The 20,612-nt window shown below is 39.3% G+C and overlaps 3 protein-coding genes, 3 long non-coding RNA genes, 1 other non-coding gene and 1 pseudogene across 21 annotated transcripts; 3 read left to right on the forward strand and 5 right to left on the reverse strand.

Moving 5' to 3' along the window:
* The first annotated feature begins 2,392 nt into the window (after positions 1 to 2,392).
* Positions 2,393 to 4,104, forward strand: LOC116916090 (annotated as a pseudogene).
* Positions 4,105 to 4,439: 335 nt separating this feature from the next.
* LOC116916147 lies at positions 4,440 to 6,660 on the forward strand. 4 transcript variants are annotated; one of them, XR_006643795.1, is made up of 9 exons: positions 4,440 to 4,747; positions 5,383 to 5,510; positions 5,575 to 5,696; positions 5,763 to 5,911; positions 5,970 to 6,096; positions 6,156 to 6,227; positions 6,336 to 6,377; positions 6,438 to 6,518; positions 6,614 to 6,660. It is a non-coding gene; the product is annotated as an uncharacterized LOC116916147 (long non-coding RNA). The 4 variants fall into 4 exon arrangements; XR_006643794.1 differs by having other exon boundaries at positions 5,973 to 6,096; XR_006643796.1 differs by having other exon boundaries at positions 5,763 to 5,890; positions 5,951 to 6,096.
* Positions 6,661 to 7,444: 784 nt separating this feature from the next.
* LOC116916093 lies at positions 7,445 to 11,175 on the reverse strand. Of its 12 annotated transcripts, none has more exons than XR_006643781.1 (12): positions 11,098 to 11,175; positions 10,744 to 10,867; positions 10,446 to 10,547; positions 10,206 to 10,369; positions 9,654 to 10,143; positions 8,999 to 9,598; positions 8,812 to 8,936; positions 8,595 to 8,736; positions 8,225 to 8,510; positions 8,092 to 8,163; positions 7,690 to 7,962; positions 7,445 to 7,609 (listed from the first exon to the last, which is right to left on the reverse strand). It is a non-coding gene; the product is annotated as an uncharacterized LOC116916093 (long non-coding RNA). The 12 variants fall into 12 exon arrangements; XR_006643785.1 differs by lacking the exon at positions 7,445 to 7,609 and having other exon boundaries at positions 7,746 to 7,962; positions 9,654 to 9,719; positions 10,009 to 10,143; XR_006643784.1 differs by lacking the exon at positions 7,445 to 7,609 and having other exon boundaries at positions 7,746 to 7,962; positions 8,999 to 9,295; positions 9,541 to 9,598.
* Positions 11,176 to 11,992: 817 nt separating this feature from the next.
* Trnav-uac lies at positions 11,993 to 12,065 on the reverse strand. Its single transcript has one exon. It is a non-coding gene; the product is annotated as a tRNA-Val (tRNA).
* Positions 12,066 to 12,149: 84 nt separating this feature from the next.
* LOC116934098 lies at positions 12,150 to 13,637 on the forward strand. Its single transcript, XR_006643792.1, has 3 exons — positions 12,150 to 12,291; positions 12,369 to 12,537; positions 12,621 to 13,637. It is a non-coding gene; the product is annotated as an uncharacterized LOC116934098 (long non-coding RNA).
* LOC116916094 (RB1-inducible coiled-coil protein 1) lies at positions 12,302 to 16,949 on the reverse strand. The gene is made up of 14 exons (XM_032921277.2): positions 16,533 to 16,949; positions 16,221 to 16,458; positions 16,105 to 16,155; positions 15,614 to 16,037; positions 15,235 to 15,535; positions 14,931 to 15,175; positions 14,659 to 14,871; positions 13,993 to 14,595; positions 13,639 to 13,895; positions 13,430 to 13,556; positions 13,091 to 13,362; positions 12,912 to 13,014; positions 12,605 to 12,841; positions 12,302 to 12,515 (listed from the first exon to the last, which is right to left on the reverse strand). The coding sequence occupies exons 1-14, from the start codon at positions 16,807 to 16,809 to the stop codon at positions 12,438 to 12,440; spliced, it is 3,426 nt and encodes a 1,141-aa protein (XP_032777168.1). The 5' UTR covers positions 16,810 to 16,949; the 3' UTR covers positions 12,302 to 12,437.
* Positions 16,950 to 17,562: 613 nt separating this feature from the next.
* On the reverse strand, positions 17,563 to 18,459 carry LOC116916096. Its single transcript, XM_032921279.2, has 2 exons — positions 18,076 to 18,459; positions 17,563 to 17,980 (listed from the first exon to the last, which is right to left on the reverse strand). Exons 1-2 carry the CDS (start codon positions 18,372 to 18,374, stop codon positions 17,674 to 17,676), a joined length of 606 nt encoding a protein of 201 aa, XP_032777170.1. The 5' UTR covers positions 18,375 to 18,459; the 3' UTR covers positions 17,563 to 17,673.
* A 732-nt stretch (positions 18,460 to 19,191) lies between these two features.
* On the reverse strand, positions 19,192 to 20,104 carry LOC116916097. The gene is made up of 2 exons (XM_032921280.2): positions 19,734 to 20,104; positions 19,192 to 19,619 (listed from the first exon to the last, which is right to left on the reverse strand). The coding sequence occupies exons 1-2, from the start codon at positions 20,024 to 20,026 to the stop codon at positions 19,313 to 19,315; spliced, it is 600 nt and encodes a 199-aa protein (XP_032777171.2). The 5' UTR covers positions 20,027 to 20,104; the 3' UTR covers positions 19,192 to 19,312.
* Positions 20,105 to 20,612: the final 508 nt, after the last annotated feature.

Here is a 20,612-nt window from a genome sequence, read left to right on the forward strand (position 1 = left end):
CGATTCTGGAGAAACAAATGCGTTTGCAATTAATAACCACAGAAGGATTTTATTTCAATAAAATAGCTTAGCTAACGAAAAAAAAAATCTCAATATCAGCGGAAAGACTGCAATATGGCAACCGGTTTCGCCACGAGGTTTCACATAATAACAAAAAGGAAAAAACGGTCAGAAGGCCTACCCTTCTCCGTAACTAGTGCCCTCTGGATAACAGACTTTTCCAACTGAAATTTGTCATTTTTTTCGTACCAACCTGAGGGACACTCTTTTTCACGACACACACGATGGTTTGAAGATTGATTTTCACTAGACGTCATTTGAATGGTACAGTACAGTCTATTCGCTGATTTGCATGTTATTTCTTTCAGTTTTTATTTGCTGCCAGACAATGTTTTCATATCTTTAGGTGCAGTTCCTATCCGCAGCCCTGCAATGTGCAAAAAAAGGCAGTGGAAAAAATCTGATTGTGGTGCTGATCTGCACAATGGCGGCTTCATGAAAGAAATCTTGAAATGACCTATCAACAGTAATTTTGGTTTATATTTGGGTTTTACATGTAAATCTATGACAAATATTTATATTAGCTAAACTGTTATTGAACATAGGACCACACAATATCAAAAGACTCTTCGCCTACAGAAATTGGGAGCTGTGGACTTTGTTTAGATGACTCTTGAATTGTAAATATTTTCCTGCTTCTTGGAACAAGGAATATAGGATGTAAGGAATATAGTATGTCTTGATGCGAACCAAATGTCACTGGAAAGATTGTGAAAAGATGTTTAAGGTATTTGACAAATGTGCAATCGTGTTAATAAGGGGACTTTTTTGGTATTCTTCAATTAGCAGGAAAAAACCTAAAGCTGGAGGACTAAACATTTGTTTCTCGTTTCTAGTTTGGTACATTGGTCAAATGGAATGACATATGACCTATTACTTCAGATCAATTATTTTCACAAGTGGAGATTGATTTCACAATCTTCCACTTCTCAGGCAGACAACCATCCAGAAAGCCATGGGTGATAGATGATATGGAAAATCAATTAATTAAAAAATTTAGATTTTAGTTTATAGATTGCAGAATCAAAGAGCAATGTGTGGAATCTGATATTCAAGCCCTCGAAACCCCAGCTGCCCTTCTACTTCAACAAGGCTATAAAGCAATTATACATTCAGGGGTAAACATTGAAACCCAAAACAAATGACACATTTTTTGTTGGCTTTTTTGCTTAATGTTATTGTTAAACCTAACTTTTGAAAACATGGAAGTGTATACAAATGTTTAGGGTCAAGTTTCTGAAATGGTCGACTCAAATATGAATTTTACATTACTTTTGAATAGGTCCCATTGGGGCATCAGTTTACGCAGCGGATGCCCCACTATACGACCCAGCAATCTTTACTGGCCGTCTTCCAGTGCTGGGAATTTTTTATGCATGCAATTAATCAACAATGCATTAGGTAACCAATTCTGTTTTATCAAATTTTTATTATTCAAGTTATTTCACAGCAGTATTTAACATGTCAGAAATAACAATTATGTCATAAAATAAGTAACGCTTATTATATTTTTGTTTGTTTGTTTGTTTTGTTCTGTCAAGGTGGAACGGTGGAGAGAAAAGATGTTAGCGAAGATGGGCAATTCAAGAATCAAGTAGAAACGGAGTGGCTGTGCCCATTGTTTAAAGGATTAGAGACTCGGCAAATGGTATTACTGACCCATGGTGACAGCGTAGACAAGGTTGCAGAAGGGTTGCGTTGCGTCGCAAAATGTTCGCGTCATATTATTTCCGCTATTGCTGATACTGAACGCCGTCTTTACGGAGTCTAGTTCAATGATTTGATTGAAAACGGTATGTTGGTTTCCTTTCTATTGAGTCTGAAACAATGATCTTAATGGCTGGTGTAAAATTACAGGACGAAAAATGTTGCATAACTTCTTGTTCGACATCTGTGGATTGCAAGGAGTTTTCACATTGCAGAAATACGAGCAGTAGTGTATCCATACGTCCGGCGTACGGTCGGACGTAATAAGATCGAGCTCATACTGGTAAGAGGCGGATTCGATTCCGCCGTTGGTGCTGCCCTTCTCCATAAAGTACTTCTACAGAGTGACGACTCGTCACGAGTGTATGACATCCATATCGATAACGGTTTCCTGCGTAAAGACGAATCCGAGCAAGTCGTCATAAGTTTATAGCAACTCAGGCTCAATCTTCGGGTAATTTGAGATACTTTTCTGGACCGTTCATAATCTTATAATTGGCCAAAATTTGATACGCATGTCACATCTCAAATTCTATGGTTTATAATTCTTGTTCTAGTTCTTTTCCGAGTTCTTTTCCAGACAGTGGCTTCTCATTTCTTTTGTCATACCAGCGATCAGGTTTGATGTTTCGAATTTGTTGGGGTTGTTAAAGCAAGATTGACTTTCTACGATGCTTCCACCAACGTGCATGTTCGCCAAACTTTGTCGTTTTGTCGGACTGTAAATCCGGAAGAAAAACGTCGAATTATTGGCGATATGTTTGTCAAAGTGGTAGATAGAACGGCTAACGATTTAAATGTTACTTGGGATAATCTACTTCTCGGACAAGGTATCAAACTTCCCTTTTTTGTTCTTGCATGTATTATATTGCCTAATATTCAATGTCATCATATATGAAAATATTACAGTTGCTTTGAGACCGGATTTAATTGAGTCCGCTTCGCATATGGCTTCTTCGCGCGCTGATGCCATGAAGACTCATCATAACGATTCCGAAATGGTTCTTCAGTTGCGCATTTACGGCCGTGTAGTAGAACCTCTTAAAGGTAATTGCCTTGTGGCATTCCAGTAAGATCTTTACTCTTTTCGCAATTTTTCCCAACAGACTTCCATAAAGATGAAGTAAGGTCTTAGGTCGCGAGCTGGGTCTGTCCACAGAATTACTGGAACGTCTCCCGTTTCCTGGTCCCGGTTTGCCAATTCAAATCATTTATGCCGAAGAACTGTTTATGGAAGCTGATTTCGTAGAGACGCAAGTCCTGATTCGCTTGATGGTCGATTATGCTAACATGGCAGCTAAGGAACATGTCTTGCTCAATCGGATTGAAATCGCGACGTTGGAAGAAGAGCGTCTTGTTCTAGAAGAACTGTCCAGTCGCAGCCAGTATGTTGCCACGCTACTGAATATTCGCATTGTCGGTGTTAAGGTACAAGAGCTTCGCAATTTAGACGTTTTGTTGGCGGAATTTTATAAAGATGTTTCTCTTCCGATTTATGGCCGACTTGGGCTATTGCCGAACTTATGACTATTGCGTAGAACCGACCTCTGATCAGACACAACCAAACTGGAATGATCTAGCCACCTACGCCCGCTTACTACAGCGTGTTTGCTACATATTCGGAAAGGCTGTGCGTGAATCGGTGACAGACGTTGCACCTACCTACTTAACGAATAATATTTTTGGCGATCTTGAGGGAAGCGGATTATTTTTCAAATAAAATATTACGGGATTCGGGTTGCTATAAGAAGCTAGCGCAGATGCCAATCGTCTTGATCCCTTTCACTTTGATCGCGATTCGAATCAATGCATTCCATCATGATCAGTCGTTTTTCGATCATTCTTTTCACAGGGTTTTATGACTGGACTTCCTGCAATTCCTGATACCTATTTGCCCCAAGAGGTACGTAAAAAGTGGGTACATTTTTAAACAGATCTTGTTGTAAACATGGATACTGCTTATTAGGTTTTAGACAAGATGGTTGAAGTCGTCTTAACTGTTCCAGGAATTTTCATGATCTTGTATGATCCGACTGCGAAACCACCCTGGACAACGGAGTGGGAATGATGTGATTTACGAACGTTGCTTAGGCAAATGATCTCCGCCACTCTTTATAGGACACGGATGCGGAATTGTATCATTGACCAGATTTAAATGGGATATATTATAATAGTGGATTCAGTATAGACTTTTGAAATTGAAAAATTAATCAGCTTTGTCGTCTCGTGACAATCTCTTAAACTCGCTTCCTAGGAAAAATTTACGTGATGACTTGTTGAGTATTCCTTAATATACATGCACACTTGTCGGAAATGATGGGTGCATTTTGTTTTCGTCGAACAAATTAAACATTCTTAATGTACAGCTAGGTGGGTTGTTGTTGCTCTCCGAAGGCTATTCGAGGCGTTATGCCATTTCCTGAAATTGAACATTCAGAAAATATGGTATATGTTCGCAAATTGTTAAGATCTATTCAGAGTGGTACCATAAAGTATGAGTGTAGGAAAGGGTACGTAGGCTTCTAAAAATGAAGAACAGCTATTACGTCTTTGGTAAGAGGAAAAGATACTGCTTATTGAAGCGTCAGATGACGGTTTTAATAATGGACTCTTTCCTTTGCTTTGCCCAATGAATCTGTGCTTGGAACTGGCAGGTGGCTTTTAACAGTGGCACCCAATCTTCATTCTTATTTCTTAAAACCCAGAGGTGTTCTTCACTTTTCAGGGGGATTGATTGATGATACTTGTTGATTAATCCACGAAGAATACCAATACATGGATAAGTAGAGGGTAAATAAAGTATAAAACTGTAATTCCTCATGGCATTTTCATTCACGCATACGCGACAGTTCGTGAGCAGACGAACTATTGAAAGTGCCTTCCGCAGTCTAGCTACATCCAGCCAGATACTAGTAGAACCCAAAACATTGTTTTGATAAGTACTGTCATATTTCTTTTACAGATTTTCATTAAATACCAAGTAAGTAAGGGGTTTAATCATGTTAAATGTATGATTTTTCGATTCAAGTCTATTTAGGTGTCAGAACTGAAATTGTACTTTTAGAACTTTTAAAACACCGTATAGCTTTTATTAACAATAGTTTACTTTTACAACTATCAAAATCTTGTTAATCATTTAAAGGAGAACAAAGTTCATTTTTTAGATTTCCGGAATTTTGACTTCCGGTTTTAAAATGCAAAATAACTCCTTATTTGTTGGTCTGCCAGAAAAAAGATTCACATTTTCGTGATCCTCGTCAAATTTGGGGTCGACTCCATGTATCAACTCAAAACACCCCAAAATCGTCAAAAATCGCAAATTTTCCTGAACTAGTTCATGAAAAATCGCGATTTTGGTCAAATCAGACTTTTGGCTAAAAACAAGTCATTCCCAACCCAAATTTAATAAGGATCACGAAAATCCTACTCGTTTTGTTATGGGATCACTATTTCTGGAGATATTGGCTACTTCCTGTTACTTCTGGAAACTTTTCGTGACAATCTGCTAAAAGTAAAAAATGAACTGTATTGTTCTAACAATTTCAAATACTTTTCTCGCATGCGTTAGAGTGTGGTAGCTATTATTCCATGTTTTTCTTGCTTTCAACACTACAGGCTGATCCTACGAGCTACGACAGTTTTACCTACAAATGTTTAGCGTTTCATGCTGCAACTAGTAGTTTATATTCTAGGATGTTATGCCTAAAATTGGAATTCAGCTATCAGAGATTAGCAAAATTCAAGTACTTAAAAGCAAGTATTATACTTATTTCAACATTCAAAACAAAATATAATTTTTGGTTCTAGGTTCAAACTCTAGATGGCGTTGATGTGCGGCTATGATGAAGATTATGAGTGACAAGTTAAACGGGTGTTTTTTACGTTATCCTATTATGTGTTTCAAAGGATTTTTCGTCAAAAAATTTACGGTATGTTGTTATCTATTCAGTATTGCTATCTTTGGGTATTTATTGAAAAGGAAACCCTTGAAATAGATTGCTTTTTGTATGTGGTGGTGTTTCACCTTGTCAGCTATGCCAGCTGCGAACCAGCAGCCTGCATTCTTGCTATCAATGTACCACAAGGGATCCTGACACTTTAAGAAGGCCACTATTCCTCACATGTAGATCACCATCCAGTTTAAGTACTGTTAATGGATCTCAAGCCTTTTGTTTAAACTTAGTGATGTGTTCTCTCGTCAGTAGACAATGACAGAGTCTTCATATACTTTGTGTTGCTAACCATCAACCCTCAGCATCCCAAGTATCCAGATTTCCAAGTTTCTCTGATTAGCCAACCATCATCCATACCCATCAGCTCTTCATTGCCGTATTTCAAACATTACTTATCTTCCTCTACACACATCTGTAACAATTTTCTCTACGCAGGCTACTCTTCCTCTCTTCTTAGTCTGCGGAATGCCAACATTGAATAAGGTTCATCATCATTGCCTTTCCATGGTATTTTAATTTGGTGGATTATTCGGATTTCTCATTTTTAATAAATCTTTGTTGTACAAATGGAAAATCTTCATTGTTAATCCTGCTGTTCTGCTCACCGTTACTTAGCCAGCTCATATGGATAGGCTTTAATAACATCTCCATTTTTTGGTATTTTAAGTTTCTATGTTATGGAGCATTGTTGTATTGTAACAAAAACTTCTGTGATAGGACTGCAAATATTCATGTTCCTTCGGTACAATACTGCGGTTTTGACAATTTCGGTAGCTTCACCCCCAGTGGACCACACGCGTAAGTTCTTTGTCTTTTTCATCGTTTTATCAGACAAATGCCATTTTCCGCTCAAAATCACTTACTTCTTTTTTTGCCTCATTTAATCAATTTAGAACTACATTTTTTTCGCCTTCATCTCCGTCTCGTCGTCTTCGCCTTCATCTCCGTCTCGTCGACTTCGCCTTCATCTCCGTCTCGTCGACTTCGCCTTCATCTCCGTCTCGTCGACTTCGCCTTCATCTCCGTCTCGTCGTCTTCGCCTTCATCTCCGTCTCGTCGTCTTCGCCTTCATCTCCGTCTCGTCGTCTTCGCCTTCATCTCCGTCTCGTCGTCTTCGCCTTCATCTCCGTCTCGTCGTCTTCGCCTTCATCTCCGTCTCGTCGTCTTCGCCGTCTTTGTCTTCGCCATCATCTCGTCGCCGGCTTCTCCTCCGCCCTTCACGTAGGGAATTCACCGTGGATCGTCGCTCTGGTATTGTTTTATTTTGCATTGTTATGTTTAAGTTAACCCGTTGGCTGCCACCCCGTTTGCGTCCCATTTTTTTTGTAGCTTGTAGGGACCGGCCGCAATGGCCTTCGCCGCAAGGCGCCTTAGGCAATGCACCAGTAGGGACTTCTCTTTGTCGATGCGGTGGCGGATTCCTGAGGGTGTGCATTCCCTGTAATGGATTCCGTCACCGTGTCAGCCCGGACTTGTCTTCGGACAAGTCCCACCTTGTTCGCGATCCTTAAGACGTGATGCTTAGCAACTGTAGTTTAAGCAACCTACGGGTTGCGTGGCCTGGCAGCCAACGGGTTAACTTATAGTTAAGTGTATGTATGTTTGTGTAAATATATTTGTGTTTGTATTGTTATGTAAAATAGTGGTGGAATTGTTGGGAGGAGGTGGGACAATAAAAACAATTTTAATTTTAATTCATTCTCGTTTATTTAATTTCACCTTATTCAAATTTATGCAAATTAAAGATAAACTTAGATTGTTTGTTTTCCCAACCTATTTCACTCGAAGTCCAACCATCTCAATAGTACTTATTTCATTAGATTTCACAGTCGGTGAAACATCAGTGAATAAATTGTTTTCTTTGTTCCATTTGACTTCAAGTGCAATCACTAGGCAAAATAAAAATGCAAAAAATGACTGAAACAAACTAACTTCACATGGTGGCATCACAAAAAAAATTAACCATTACCATCTTTAATTCTTTTGTTTCCGTTGAATGAGGTAATAATTTAACAAATACAAGAATGATACTGGATGTGTTTTATTTACACTGACAACATAACACTAGTGGCATTCTCTTCTGTCACCGAGTGACTCCAACACCAATGAAACACATCAGGTGCCTCCAGGATCTCTACAAATTAAAACTATAAACCACTATTGAAAAAGCCAAGACCTGGATTGAACCAAGTCATTGAATGATTTTGTGGCCACGACAGTACATCAGGTAAATCCCAAAGACCTGAAAACCCAATTTGAAAAACTTAAATTATTAACAACAAATTCTAACATCACCTGATGACACCTCCAAGAATCTAAGAGATTTAGATAGACGAAAATAATATAAAGAACTACTTTTTCTACGGATCACCTTTGAAACAAAATGGGTATACCAGACTTACGGAGATGAAAAACGTGATAGCAAAGCCAAGCCATGTTCCTCCTTAAAAAATTAAAAATATATGTAGCACGATATTTATTTGACATGAATTTTTCCATAATACCTTGAACAACTCTGCATTGATGGAATTCACAAGATGAAACTGAAAACACACGGAATCGGTGGTAAAATCCCCAAAAGAGACACGTTCGTTTCAGCAGCCATCCTCAGTCTGAAGCCACGCGAAATGGAACAGCCGACTGGACAGCTGACATTTCCCATATATTTTCAAGACATCTAGGGGAGAAATAACTAACTCCGTATAATTTTTTTGGGCATGTTGTGACGCTTGACGCATTTACACATTGTGGTCTGTAACAGTGGAGTACCTAAAATCGTCTTAAGCGTATCTTCATGTAAAACGTGTTAAGAAAATTTAATAGAATTGACTATTTAGCTTTGCGTGCACGATAATTTGCCAAAATACTTTTTACTTGCTTCGTTGTTGCAAATTTTTGGGTCTCGCTTTCACCTTCCGAGTCTATAAGCGAGGTGATTTTCTTTCGGTGACAGTAGTCCTCAGAAATAGCTGAGGAACGATGGGTTCCTTTGGTCTTTCCTGATGTCGATATAAATCTAAGAAACAAAGAATGTTTAAGCAGATCTAAGCAGATCTATGTGTGAAACTTTGGGTTTGTCGAGATAGCTTACTATCTGAAACATGGGGTTTTTGTTTCCACAGGCTGGGCTCCCATATCATCAGAATGTTTGGCTTCTTTCAAAACCGGGTTTACTGCAATTTCCTCTTCTTCTGCTACCCTCACAACCTTTTCCTGCTAAATGAGAATCAGTTAACAAAAGGAAAATTTGGTAAGACAAATTTTGTTAGAAAAGATACCTAGGCTGCAAATAAGACAGACTCGGCAATAGCACAGCTGGTGCGGTTTACATCAGCTAACGTCACACTCTCTAAAGTTATCTACACCGTAACATTGCCACTAATTCCCATCGCCACCTGGGATTTTCAGCGTTCCCTTTTTGTTGGGGATTATGACATCTAACGAAACCTTCAGTGCCTTTAAGGCACCTATAACGTCTAGACCAAAAAATTCCCATGCACAGTAAAAACAGCTTTTAAAAAAATGGAATCGAAGACTGCGCCGAGTTAATACTCTTTCTTATTTCCTTGGATGACCTAAACGAGTATAATTCTTTTATGATTCTTTTCCACTATTTTTGAATCATTCTTCTTCTTTTAGCCTTCAGTTTTACACGCACCAAAGGGTTAAAGAAAATAATATAAGTCAAGGGGAAACCGAGACACAGAAAACAATGCGGCCCAGATAAGCACTTCTATGATTTTGTAAAAATACCATAACATGTGCGATAGTAAACAGATCCGGAACTCTTCGGTTACCCTTCCAACTAACATGTACTTACCCTTTTTTAATACCAAAACTCCATCAATATCCTCTTCGAATCCATTACGATTGCGAATCTACATTAAAGAAATTAAGTATGCTTCAGTATAATACTCTTTCTGATACACTTACTGAAAACAGGGAAACCCTATTGGCATATCTCTCGCAATTACTACCACGACATTGCGATTGTTCTACCTACAATACAGAAACAGACCATAATTAAGTGACAAACTCTTTGTGAAATAGATAAACAAACTCATTTAAAATAGTAAAACATCTAGTCAATTGTGATCTAATTCTCCTACTCAAGATATTCTTTCCACAAATAAAACCAATAGAAGTTAATAAGATGCCTTGAAGATATAAATAATAGAAGTAAATGATGCAGTAAATGTCCATACTGCTCTCTCTCTTTTTACCATGTCACCATCACTCAGAGTATAATCTATATTGATTTATATTTTAAATATCTTTGCAATGATACTTGGTTGGTATAAGACATTAAGGCATCAAATGTCCCTTTTCGTAAGAAGCAGGAAAAGCTTCCTGCCTCAAGGCTCATCTCAAACAAATCCATAGACTCAAACTTCCAAGAGAAGATATTTCATACTGCCAAGTCCTATGATTAATAACAATTTAGCTAACATCAACATGTCACAGAGTTGTATGTGTAAGCCAAACCAAAAATACTGTTGGTTTGTTAATTCAAGCTTGTTTATATGAACCCATCATTGTGCAGTTCTCCATGAATGGCAGACATTTCCATAATTTCAATTAGAATATTTTCTGAGGGATTGGTGTTTTTAAGAAGTGCATCATTAGCACACTGCTGATATGGACCATACCTGAAGAAATGCAAACACTGTGAGATAGATGATAGAAAGCAAAAACTAAAAGAAATAATGTGCAAATATACCGTACCATTCAAATGATGCCAAGTGACAATCCACCGACAAGCAATTAAGTATACCATGAAAATGGTTAAGTTCTGGTTGGACATAACAGATTGTTGAAGGACTACTGCTGAAACAAGAAACAACACAAAATCAAATAAGAATTTAAAAAATCTTACATGACTTTTAGCTCTATGGCTATGTTCTGTGAATCCCTCTTGAGACACCCCAGCACTACCACTGTGCACACGTATAATCAAATTACCAGTTTCCGAACTAAGTGAGATATTATGGCCTTACATACCTTAATTTATTAATACGCTTACCATTACCAACGGGGCCTCCCACATGCAACGCCACATCACGTCACACATGCATCCACTTCCAAGTTCCAATACGCGTACTCGCTGCCATGCCGCCATTGACTGTACAGTAGCGATCGAAATAGGCCTAACAATCGATCGATAAATTCAATATGTAGTGGACTCCTCCTTCGTTGAAGGCGTGGTCCATTCCCCCTACCAGAGTCATGGAACCCATGACTATGGTATTCCCTGCAAGAACCCCTTATCTGAGAGTGAAAATAGCCATAGTGGAGGGACCAGGGATCTATGACTGAAAATTTTAAAAAATTTTGAAAATATCATAAAAACTGTCTAAAATAGAAAAAACTTACAAACCTGCAGTTCCCAAAAAAAAACTTGTCTACAGTATAATAAACCTACAACACAGATTAAAACTTGGAAAGTGGCAAGTTGGTAACACTTATTACGTACAAGAGCGAAGTTTATATCCTTCTCCCCATTGGAAAGACCGATGGTGTTGTCATTACTTAAATGGTTCGCAAAACATTTTATTTTTTATTCTATTTTAATTTTAATTGTAGAAAAATATGAAAAATATTGTATATAATATAGTTCATTTAATAAAATTTGTTGTTTGTATTCAGGGATTTTTGTTACTTTTATCGCACTCTATTCGGTCATTACGATCCAGATCCTTTTCAGTTTGCCTTGTTTTTTTTAAATTTAAATAATTTAAATTCCCGGGAAAAATCGTCTGTGTACCCAGTTGCATGCTAAACAGTCCGAAAAAACTGGAACAAATTGCAATGACGAATCAGAAGAAGAAAGTTTTTTCATTTTTTGTAATTGCATTTACGTTGTCAGCCGAGTCCAATAATTTCGTTCGCTCCTTGATTTCAAACATTTTCATTCAAATAAAGTTATTCAAAGTAGGTTTAATTAAGATAGAAATAGCAAATATTTCTTTCAGAATAGTGACGAATTCACCACGTATTTGGATCTGTCCGCCCGTCAGCGATATCATCATTAAGAATATTTGCCTTTTTATGGATTAGAACCACACATGTAATTTTTAAGAATTACAACTAACGCATGCTATCGCATGAGCCACCACTGCAGTATGATAATACGATGTGATGATGTATATAAGGCTTTCAAAGTTTCTGTTGAGGTTTTTTATGCAAAACCCCGAAAAACTGCAGCAGCCGGAAAAAAAAACGACAAAAAAAACTTGCGAACCAGAAGATATAAAAATGTAGTAAAAAAACATTGCTTCCACCCAGGATCGAACTGAGGACCTTCAGCGTGTAAAGCCGACGTGATAACCACTACACTATGGAAGCGATATGAATATCTCAGTATATCTTTGAAACATGCATATGCTTGAATGGGCCAATGCGGACGCGGACAACGGACAGGAGAAACTGCGGACTTTCACCTGCGGACTGGCCCAAAATTTTTGACAGCAGTCCGCAGTTTATTTCAGGCTGTACATTTTCAAAAAGATAGCGATGTTTGGATTTTCAATTATACCCTTTTTTGTGTACAGAATCTAAAAATTCTTCACTGGTACTCAATATTATGAATTGACATTATCAGGTGTATTAAATCATTTTTCACTTTTTGTCCCATTCTAATATAAAAAGAAAAACAGGGTTCGTTGACTTTATAACTGTTATAGAAAACGTGATTGTCGGAAGTCTAACAGTAAAGACTTATGAGGCATTGTTTACTCGATCCACTTTAACGCGATAGAAGTTCGTTCCTTTTGGAAGGTTATAGCGATTTTCCTCCTAAATCACCAAAAGTAAAAATGTATGTTCTATTTATCTTTTTACTTCTCACGTGACAAGTAATAAACAAAGTTCTTATGAAATGTTACCTTCCGAACAAGGCAGAATTCCCTTTGGATAACCCTAGCCAAAAAAGGTTCCATTGTCATGTTTTGCAGTCCGAGCGCAGATATTGAATCAGCATGCAAAAAATGTAGGTACGGCCCTTTGTTGTATAAAATGTGTGTTGAATATCGTTCGTCCCATTGCACGACTACAGCATCTCCAACCTCACAACCATAAACATTTGCTGAACCTTGTCTAACAAGTGATCTAGTCATTTTGCTCTAAACAAATAAAAGAAAAAGAAGTAATATTGAAGCCCCACCAATTAGAAAACCTTATTAATGAGAATACCATGGGTTTTTTTTTTGAAGAAGATTTCAGAGGAAGTAAAGGACTCGTCGATGATTTCTCATCTGACTGCAAAACTGCCACACTAGCTGCCATATTTGCCGAACTAAATCCAATATTTGGCTATTAATCAAAATGTGCCATTGGACAGTAGCTTGCTCTTCCAGTACCTAATAACTTACCTGATTTGGGATATGGACGTGGTAAATGGAAGAGGTGGTTTGTTTGAGAGATTTGTACTCTCTTGGCGAAGTTGGTCTACTTTCGAACCAACACTTTGCATCATCTGGTTCGAATCTTTCAGCGCTTCGGACAGCGTAGCCTCCCATTTTGTAGGCTTGGTGTTGCTGGTTTTGTAATGGGTTGTATAGCTTTCAACAAGGGTTGACAATTTATCTTTTTCTTTCTTCAACTTCTCGACTAGTGGCAGTAACAGTTCGTCTGTGTGACTTTCCTGGGGAACAAGGGAGATTTAAGATGTAACTACAGTTACATTATTTATTATTTTCTTAATAAATTACTGGTACTCTCTTGGCATTCACTAGATTGGACGGGCTGGCTGGTGGGGTTGTTCGCAGTTCAAATTTGTCTAATGAATCGGATCTTGACCTACAATCGGACGGAGATTGGCTTGCCATCATACGAAACCTTGTAACAATGCAAAATATTAATTGTACCATAGCTGTAAAAAGGAACAACAATACAGGAAAGAAATGCACAGTTCACTAACCGCGATCTAAGTCCTTCAATCTCCAGTCGGTGTTTGCGTTGACATTCTTCCTGTATCTGAAGTTTCTGGGCCTCGTTTTCTTTAAGTAATTGCTCGTATTTTTTTTTCCATTCGCTGGCGTCTGGAACGCTCATTTGGTTGTGAAGTTCTAAAAGCCCATTTAGTTCCGAATCTTTTTCCAGTTTCAGTTGTTCAAGTTCTACTTCATGGCCAAGCATAAGCTCTTGCTTCCATGCTCTTAACGCATCAGGATTTTCCTGCACATTGAATAAGAATTTACCATGGAAATAACTTGTTTCTTTCAAATAACAAAACTGCCGCAATTAAGCCCACAGGGCTATTAATCACGCTTACCTGCTCTGAAGCTGATTGCCAGTCGCTCACTACGACCTGATACTTTTCCTCGGCAACTTTAACTGCTTCTTGTAGGGTCTGAATTGTCTTTTTGTGCTCAAGCTTTTGCTGATTCAATTGTTCAAGTCTTTGTTGCTCTAACTCTTCCTCTCGTTGCTGAAGGCGAAGCTGAGCGCTGGCGACCAGGCTCTTCTTTTCCTCCTGCCATTCAACGCATTGTTTTTTCCACTTGTCAAGCTCAAGCCTGACCACCATTAAGTCTTCCTGTAGCTTTTCTTTTTCATCGCCAAGCTTTTTGTTTTGAGATTGGGCTTCATCCAACATGGCTAGTGAAGCGCTTTCTTCGGAGGCAAACAACTTAATAATCTGCTGCGTAAATTCAGATCTCAGCCTAGCTAATTGCTCGTTGGCTACATCACTCCATTCTAGCGTCAATTTTCGAATGGAATCCATTTCTGTTCGGAAGGCAGGGAGTGCAGCTTGGCCAGCCTCTAAAGCACATTGTAGGTGTGACTGAAGTGCCAACAATCGGCAGCGTTGGCTTTTGACAGTCTCTTCCAGTTGCTGTTGGAGTTCCAGTCCAGTATCGTCGCGACAGCGTCTCTGTAAACCATACAAAATTAATCAACGAACGTCCAGGTAGAACATTTTATTCTCCCTGTTTACAAGGGAATCAGAAGAATCTTCAGCTTGATAATCAGAGTGGAAGTCAGACTGGGATCGCTTGACTTTAGAACGACCCGATCGAACGGGAGGCGAAAGTAAAGCAGCTGAGAGGCTTGGAAGAACGCCGGTTTCAATTTGGAGTTCCGTTGGAGTTAACAACTTCTGTGCTGATGAATGGAGACGTTCTAGAACAGGAGGATTTCGCAGCACCTCCTAAGATCAAATGAATTTACTTGAGTTTTTGGCAACGAAATCGAACTATATTTGATTGCCTTTAAATTGCCGGGTAATTGTAATCTGGCCCATAAAGTGGGCAACGCGTTTTTCAAACGTTCTAGATCATCAACCGAAACTGGAGGTAAATTAGTATCGAACGGAGATGGAGGTGACGTGGCAAAAGACGGAGAGAATTGTTCAACAATTCCAGGAAATAGCTGCGTCAAGAAGTGTCCTTCGCAAGTTTCAATAAAACTCTTGCGCAGGGATGCCTCGTCTTGGTGTACTATTCTCGCATAACCTGTCATTGAATCAAAGACGTGAGCAATCAATTCACTATAGCAGAAGTCATGGTTTTACCGGAGAGGGTTTCTGCCCATTCAATAAACTTGGTGGAGAAATGCTTTCGTCGGACAATTTCTACCATGGAACGCAGATAAATACTCGGCGCTTGATGGAGCTGCCGAAGTAAATCAAAGTGTCGGCGAAGACGGCGTAAATTTTCGTTTTGCAGGTTCAACCGCTCGTGAACTTCCGACAACTGCCGTTGGACGAACATCATCCAACGAAGACGAGAATGTAAATTTGTACTTAACTCTTCCTTCGCACGGCTGCAACGACTCCGAATATCGCGAAGTTTCTCGTCATTTTTCAACATAACCTAAATATTAACATATTAACGGTATATGTTAGTCTACTAGAATTTCAAACGAACCCTCAATTAACAATTTACAGCAACCTTCAGTTGATGACGATGGGATGTACATAATTCAGGTAGAACGGAAGCATCATTGAAGTTTCGAGCCCTTTGTTGGTTCTGTAAAAGAGCTTGAGCGATATCACCCTGTTCCTGCACTTTTTTTCTAGCTTCAATCAACAGCTGTTCAAGACCATAAAGCCGCTCTCCTAATCCCCCAATTTCTTTCATTTCTGGTCTTTCGGCAGCAAATAAAGCAGTTTCTATGTGTTTTTCGAGAGCCTGCAGTAACTGGTGGTCCATTTGTTCAAGCGCTTTCGTGCAACTGTCAGCAACTACATTGAGGTTTGTGTCTTCATCATCTGTAGAATGCACCCAGTCAAGCAGTTGCATTTCTTGAGCTTGGTTGAGCAAACATGGCAAAACTGGTATATCAGCCAATGCACTAAGGTCTTCACCAAAATGACTAAAACATAAATCAAAGGTTTAGCAAGAAAAATAAAATATGGTAATTGCAAATAAGACATATGAACCTAAGGATATCCAGGTTATCTTCCCGGCTACTAAGGTAATGTTGGTATGTTCTAAAAAAATTCACATGTTTACAGTATGTTATGTGTCCCTAAACGTGCAAAGCCATATTTCATACTGTTCAAATAGTTGTGTCCTTCCTTTAAAATCAGCCACAACATCTTCAAGATTTGCTACAACAGCAGACCATCCTTGCTGTTGCATGTGCTGATCATGGACTAGCTGTTCACAAACTCGACAGATTTCCCTTCCAGTTTCATGGAACTGTTGTGCCAACTGAACTCGAGTAACCACAGTTTGATAGGTTGTTTCCTTGTCATTCAGACATGCTTCTGCTTTTTGCTTTAAATCATGAGCTGTATAGAAATCAGATTTACTGCTAAAATACTGCTGACAAAAAAAGAATACTAAGAAATTAAGTGGAAAGTACCAGAGCCAAAATCCATACTGGGTGAAGGTGGGACAGCACTCTCAATAGTTGACTTGCAAAAGAGAAATATAGGGTTGGTATCAGTGCCTGCCGAATAACTGCAAACGCGATATGATGGATCTAAACTCTGTCCTCCGCTGATGAGTAAAACCTGTTTGTCTGGAGCAATTTTGCAGGCTTTGTAGACGACTTCTTTGAGATTAGCTACCGTCTCCAAAGCTAAATTCATATCAAACGTGAGAGTAGTTCCTGTGTCAACTAAGAAAACGTATAGCATTTTTGAAAATTAGCAATTCAAAATGTGACACAAAGTAAAATTTTCAATATGTCAACGACTACGATCTGGAATAAAATTTCGCTGCAATGTAAAGCAAACAAAGGTTTGTTGTTGCCAAGCTCTCAGCTGACTTGTGGCTGCTGCGCCATCTTCAGACGTTATCAGGAGTTCGTACGTCATAGGCGGTGGTGGAAACCTTTTTCGGCGCAAAACTTTTGGGAATTTTTTGTGCGTTTGGACGTATTTATGCAAACAACATTTGATTAATTATTATTTTTTACGGCAGTCTGTATAAGGCAATTGCTTCATCTTTAGCGTTTGCCTTGTTTTTAGGTTTACGGCGTCTGGGACTTAGCGTAATAAAGATCTTGGTAGACTACAAATAACAAAGTACTGGCACACTTCGTTCTAGTAGAACGAAGTGTAGGGCCAAACCCCCCTTTCCGTATTATCCCTGTGAGAAAAAAACCTCAGTGTACTGCCCATCTAATTATTGGATGTCTGATCTGGTTTTATCCGGTTTTCTGCATAGTGTTTTTCTCATTTGCTTACGCAGGCAGGCATGCCCTAGTACGAAAATAGTAGGAATAACCCTACATAAACGTTTCTGTAACATATGGCTCGAAGAAAGGCCTTTCCCCTAAGACAATTTTTCCGTCGAATGTTCCATCGCTATATAGCCTACTTAAATAAATCGGCCAATGTCTCACAGTTTTAAACGGCTATAAGCAAAGAACATTGTTTTTACGCAAATGATGCTAAGGGGTATTTATTAAATAATGAACAGAATAGATGTTCCAGTACAGTACTTTCTGAGCTTTAAAAAGCAGATATGTGTACGACGCTTATTTTAAATTGAAATATTTAAGCATTTGGGCACTGGGGAAATGTTCCGGTTTTGCTGCAATCTGGAGTAGAGGTGGAAGTGGTGACAGTGAAGACAGTCGAAGTCCTTGTCACAGTCAAAGCGGACTGAATTTGGGTGAAGAAAAGACGTTCGTCCGCAACAGGTTGGCCGTGCGAGCCAAAGTAAGGTACGACAACTGGACGGTAGTTGAAGGATCCACTACGGAAAGCGGATTGGGGTTGGTAGGCGAGCGGCGAAGCCATAGCCAACAACTGGGGATCAGCAGCGCGAGCCTCACGAGCTGAAACCTGAGTAGTCTCAACACTGTGACCAAATCAGAAAAGTGTTTTTATATTTTGTTAATATAGAGAGAGTAAATCAAACTTTAGTTCAATCAACAGCCAGAAAACAGTATTTACCCTTCAACAGTTGAGGGAACGATGGGGAATTGTTGTTCTTCTTCTCCGTCATACAAGAGACCTCGGCGTTTGCGAGTGCATTCTGTGGCTACAGACTTGGTGCAGGTGGCTGTTGAAGTTGAGGTAGAGGTCAGGGTAGTGGTAGGTAGTAAAAGTCGGGGATCTTCTGGATTGAGTACGTCTGCGCTATCGCCATAGAAGGGAGCTTGGTAAGGACTGCGGAAAACTACGTACTGGGGTTGATTTTGGGCTGCTACGCAAGCCAAAAGAACAGCGAAAACGGACAGTGAAAAATGCATTTTGAATTAAACAAATCTTAACTGGACTGCAACAGAAGTTGTTTTTGGTTGTGCAATGGCCGGCAGAACACTGTTGAAATCCTTACCCGTAGACTGCCATTTTTATACAGTCTGGGACCCGCCGAATGTTGAAGAAAAAAAGGGCGGGATTTCGAGAAATAGCCGTAAATGGTTGACCCAAGTCTACGGTCTCCTCACCGTCTTCAGTTTACACGCATTTCCGTGAAAAATATATTTATAGTCTAGAGTTTTATTTAAGAGGCATTGAACGAAAATAGAAACTCAGGAGAATGTCTAATAATTCAGTTACCATATTAGGATTAGGGTAGGATTTAAAGGATACGAGTTCAATAACACGTTATCGTGATGCTCCAAGTCACAAAGTGAATAGCATCCTTGCTTCGCGTTTGCTGACGTTTAATTGTAAGGTTGTTTTTGTTTTACAATACTTGACTTTTGGAAAACCTTCGCCACCAAATTTCTAGTTATCTTTAAAAGCAAGAAATGGTTGGTTTTCCATCTGGCTACGATAAAACTATGGGTGATAATCGGTCGCATGTCTGCTGTTTGTTTTTTCTATTGCCCTGCAGCAGGTATTTTATGAACAATACCTTTATCACGAAATTTTTTATCGTTTCTACTCATGGTTCCATTTTTCGAGGCAACGTTACCTTGAACCGAAAGGTAAACTAAGTTGTGGCACGACTAGTTTTAACCCATGTTCGAGCAAGAAAAAGGTGAACGAACTTTCCAAACCTTTTACCTTCGTACTATATATGAAGTTTGACTGAGTACTAAACATGGAAAATGGAGGAAATTGATGCTGTAAGGTGTATATTAATTTATACGAAACAGAACATCATATTCTAATACATTATTGTGTGTTCATTTTGTAAAATAGATAGAGTGGTGCAACAAACAGCTTTCGAGTCAACAAGTTAAGCATTTGGGCACTGGGGAATTGATCCGGTTTTGGAGCAGTCTGGAACAGAAGTCGAAGTGGTGACAGTGAAGACAGTCGAGGTCCTTGTCACGGTCAAAGCGGACTGAATTTGATTGAAGAAAAGACGTTGGCCAGCAACAGGCTGTACGTGCGAGCCGTAAAAAGGTACAACAACTGGACGGTAGTTGAACGGACCGCTTTGATAACCAGACTGGGGCTGGTAGGCGTATTGTGGAGCCACGAACAACAATTGCGGGTTAGCAGCGCGGACATCACGGCCTGAGACTTGTGTGGGCTCCACTCTGCAATGATGACAAAAGATTTTATTTACTGATTCCAACGGAAAGTAATTACATCTATTCACTTCTAGAAAATGATCAATTAGAAAATATCAAATTGAAAGAATGAATTATTACCCTTCAACGGCAGTGGGAACGATGGGGAATTGTTCTTCTTCTTCTCCGTCGTACAAGAGGCCTCGGCGTTTGCGAGCGCATGCTGTGGCTACAGACTTGGTGCAGGTTGCTGTTGAAGTTGAGGTCAATGTCGTGGTAGTGGTTGGTAGAAAAAGTCGTGGATCTTCAGGATCGAAGACGTTCTCTCCGTAATAAGGAATCTGATAAGGATTACGATAAGCGAGGAATTGAGGATGATCCTGAGCGGCTACGCAAGCCAACAAGACGGCGAGTACTGATAGAGCTAAACGCATTTTGTTTTGGAAAAGAAAGGCTGCAGCGTGATGAATTTCAAAGTAGCAGCGATCAGTAGAACACTGTTGAAATTTTTAGCAGCCAACTGCCATATTTATAGGGTTTTGGAGTTAAGCAGAGGAATACCGAGCTTCGTTATTATGTATAACACCATAGGCGGAACGAAAATTATGATTTTTTCGGCCGTCCTCTTCCTCCATCATTTTTTCGTGGTCGAAAATAACAAAACAAAACAAAAAACAGACCCATATTGTAACTATAGAAAGCAGGAAGAGATAACGCCAGGCGTTCTTTTCACTAGTAGGCTATGCCATATACGGTTAAAAATGGTTAAAAATGCGCCTTCCCAGCTGCATGTTGGGAGGCCGTAAAATTTTAGTGGCCTCTTAATATAAGGTTGAAGGCTGCAAGCCTACGGCTGTTGGCCTGAACGGAGTAAGCATTTAGTGTTCTACAACTGTGTGAAAGCCTGCTTGTTAACAGTGCTCATTCAAGGTCAAAACGATCGGGAGAAAGCGTTACTGGATTGCCTTTTTCCCGAATTTCTAGTTGAATAAAGGTCTCTTCGTTTTAGTTATAGGATTA

Source organism: Daphnia magna, linkage group LG2 (assembly GCF_020631705.1).
Source record: "Daphnia magna isolate NIES linkage group LG2, ASM2063170v1.1, whole genome shotgun sequence".
In the NCBI taxonomy this organism is placed as follows: domain Eukaryota; kingdom Metazoa; phylum Arthropoda; class Branchiopoda; order Diplostraca; family Daphniidae; genus Daphnia; species Daphnia magna.

What these genes read in the sequence shown, in the direction of transcription:
- LOC116916097 (XM_032921280.2), bottom strand. Translation starts at nt 20,026, where the DNA reads ATGCGTTTAGCTCTATCAGTACTCGCCGTCTTGTTGGCTTGCGTAGCC. An exon ending in GTTCCCACTGCCGTTGAAGG is followed by an intron (nt 19,620 to 19,733) that starts GTAATAATTCAT and finishes TCATCATTGCAG; the next exon opens with AGTGGAGCCCACACAAGTCT.
- LOC116916096 (XM_032921279.2), bottom strand. Translation starts at nt 18,374, where the DNA reads ATGCATTTTTCACTGTCCGTTTTCGCTGTTCTTTTGGCTTGCGTAGCA. An exon ending in GTTCCCTCAACTGTTGAAGG is followed by an intron (nt 17,981 to 18,075) that starts GTAAATACTGTT and finishes ATTTGGTCACAG; the next exon opens with TGTTGAGACTACTCAGGTTT.
- LOC116916094 (XM_032921277.2), bottom strand. Translation starts at nt 16,809, where the DNA reads ATGCTATACGTTTTCTTAGTTGACACAGGAACTACTCTCACGTTTGAT. An exon ending in CCCATCGTCATCAACTGAAG is followed by an intron (nt 15,536 to 15,613) that starts GTTGCTGTAAAT and finishes GTTAATATTTAG; the next exon opens with GTTATGTTGAAAAATGACGA. An exon ending in AATTACCCGGCAATTTAAAG is followed by an intron (nt 14,872 to 14,930) that starts GCAATCAAATAT and finishes ATTTGATCTTAG; the next exon opens with GAGGTGCTGCGAAATCCTCC.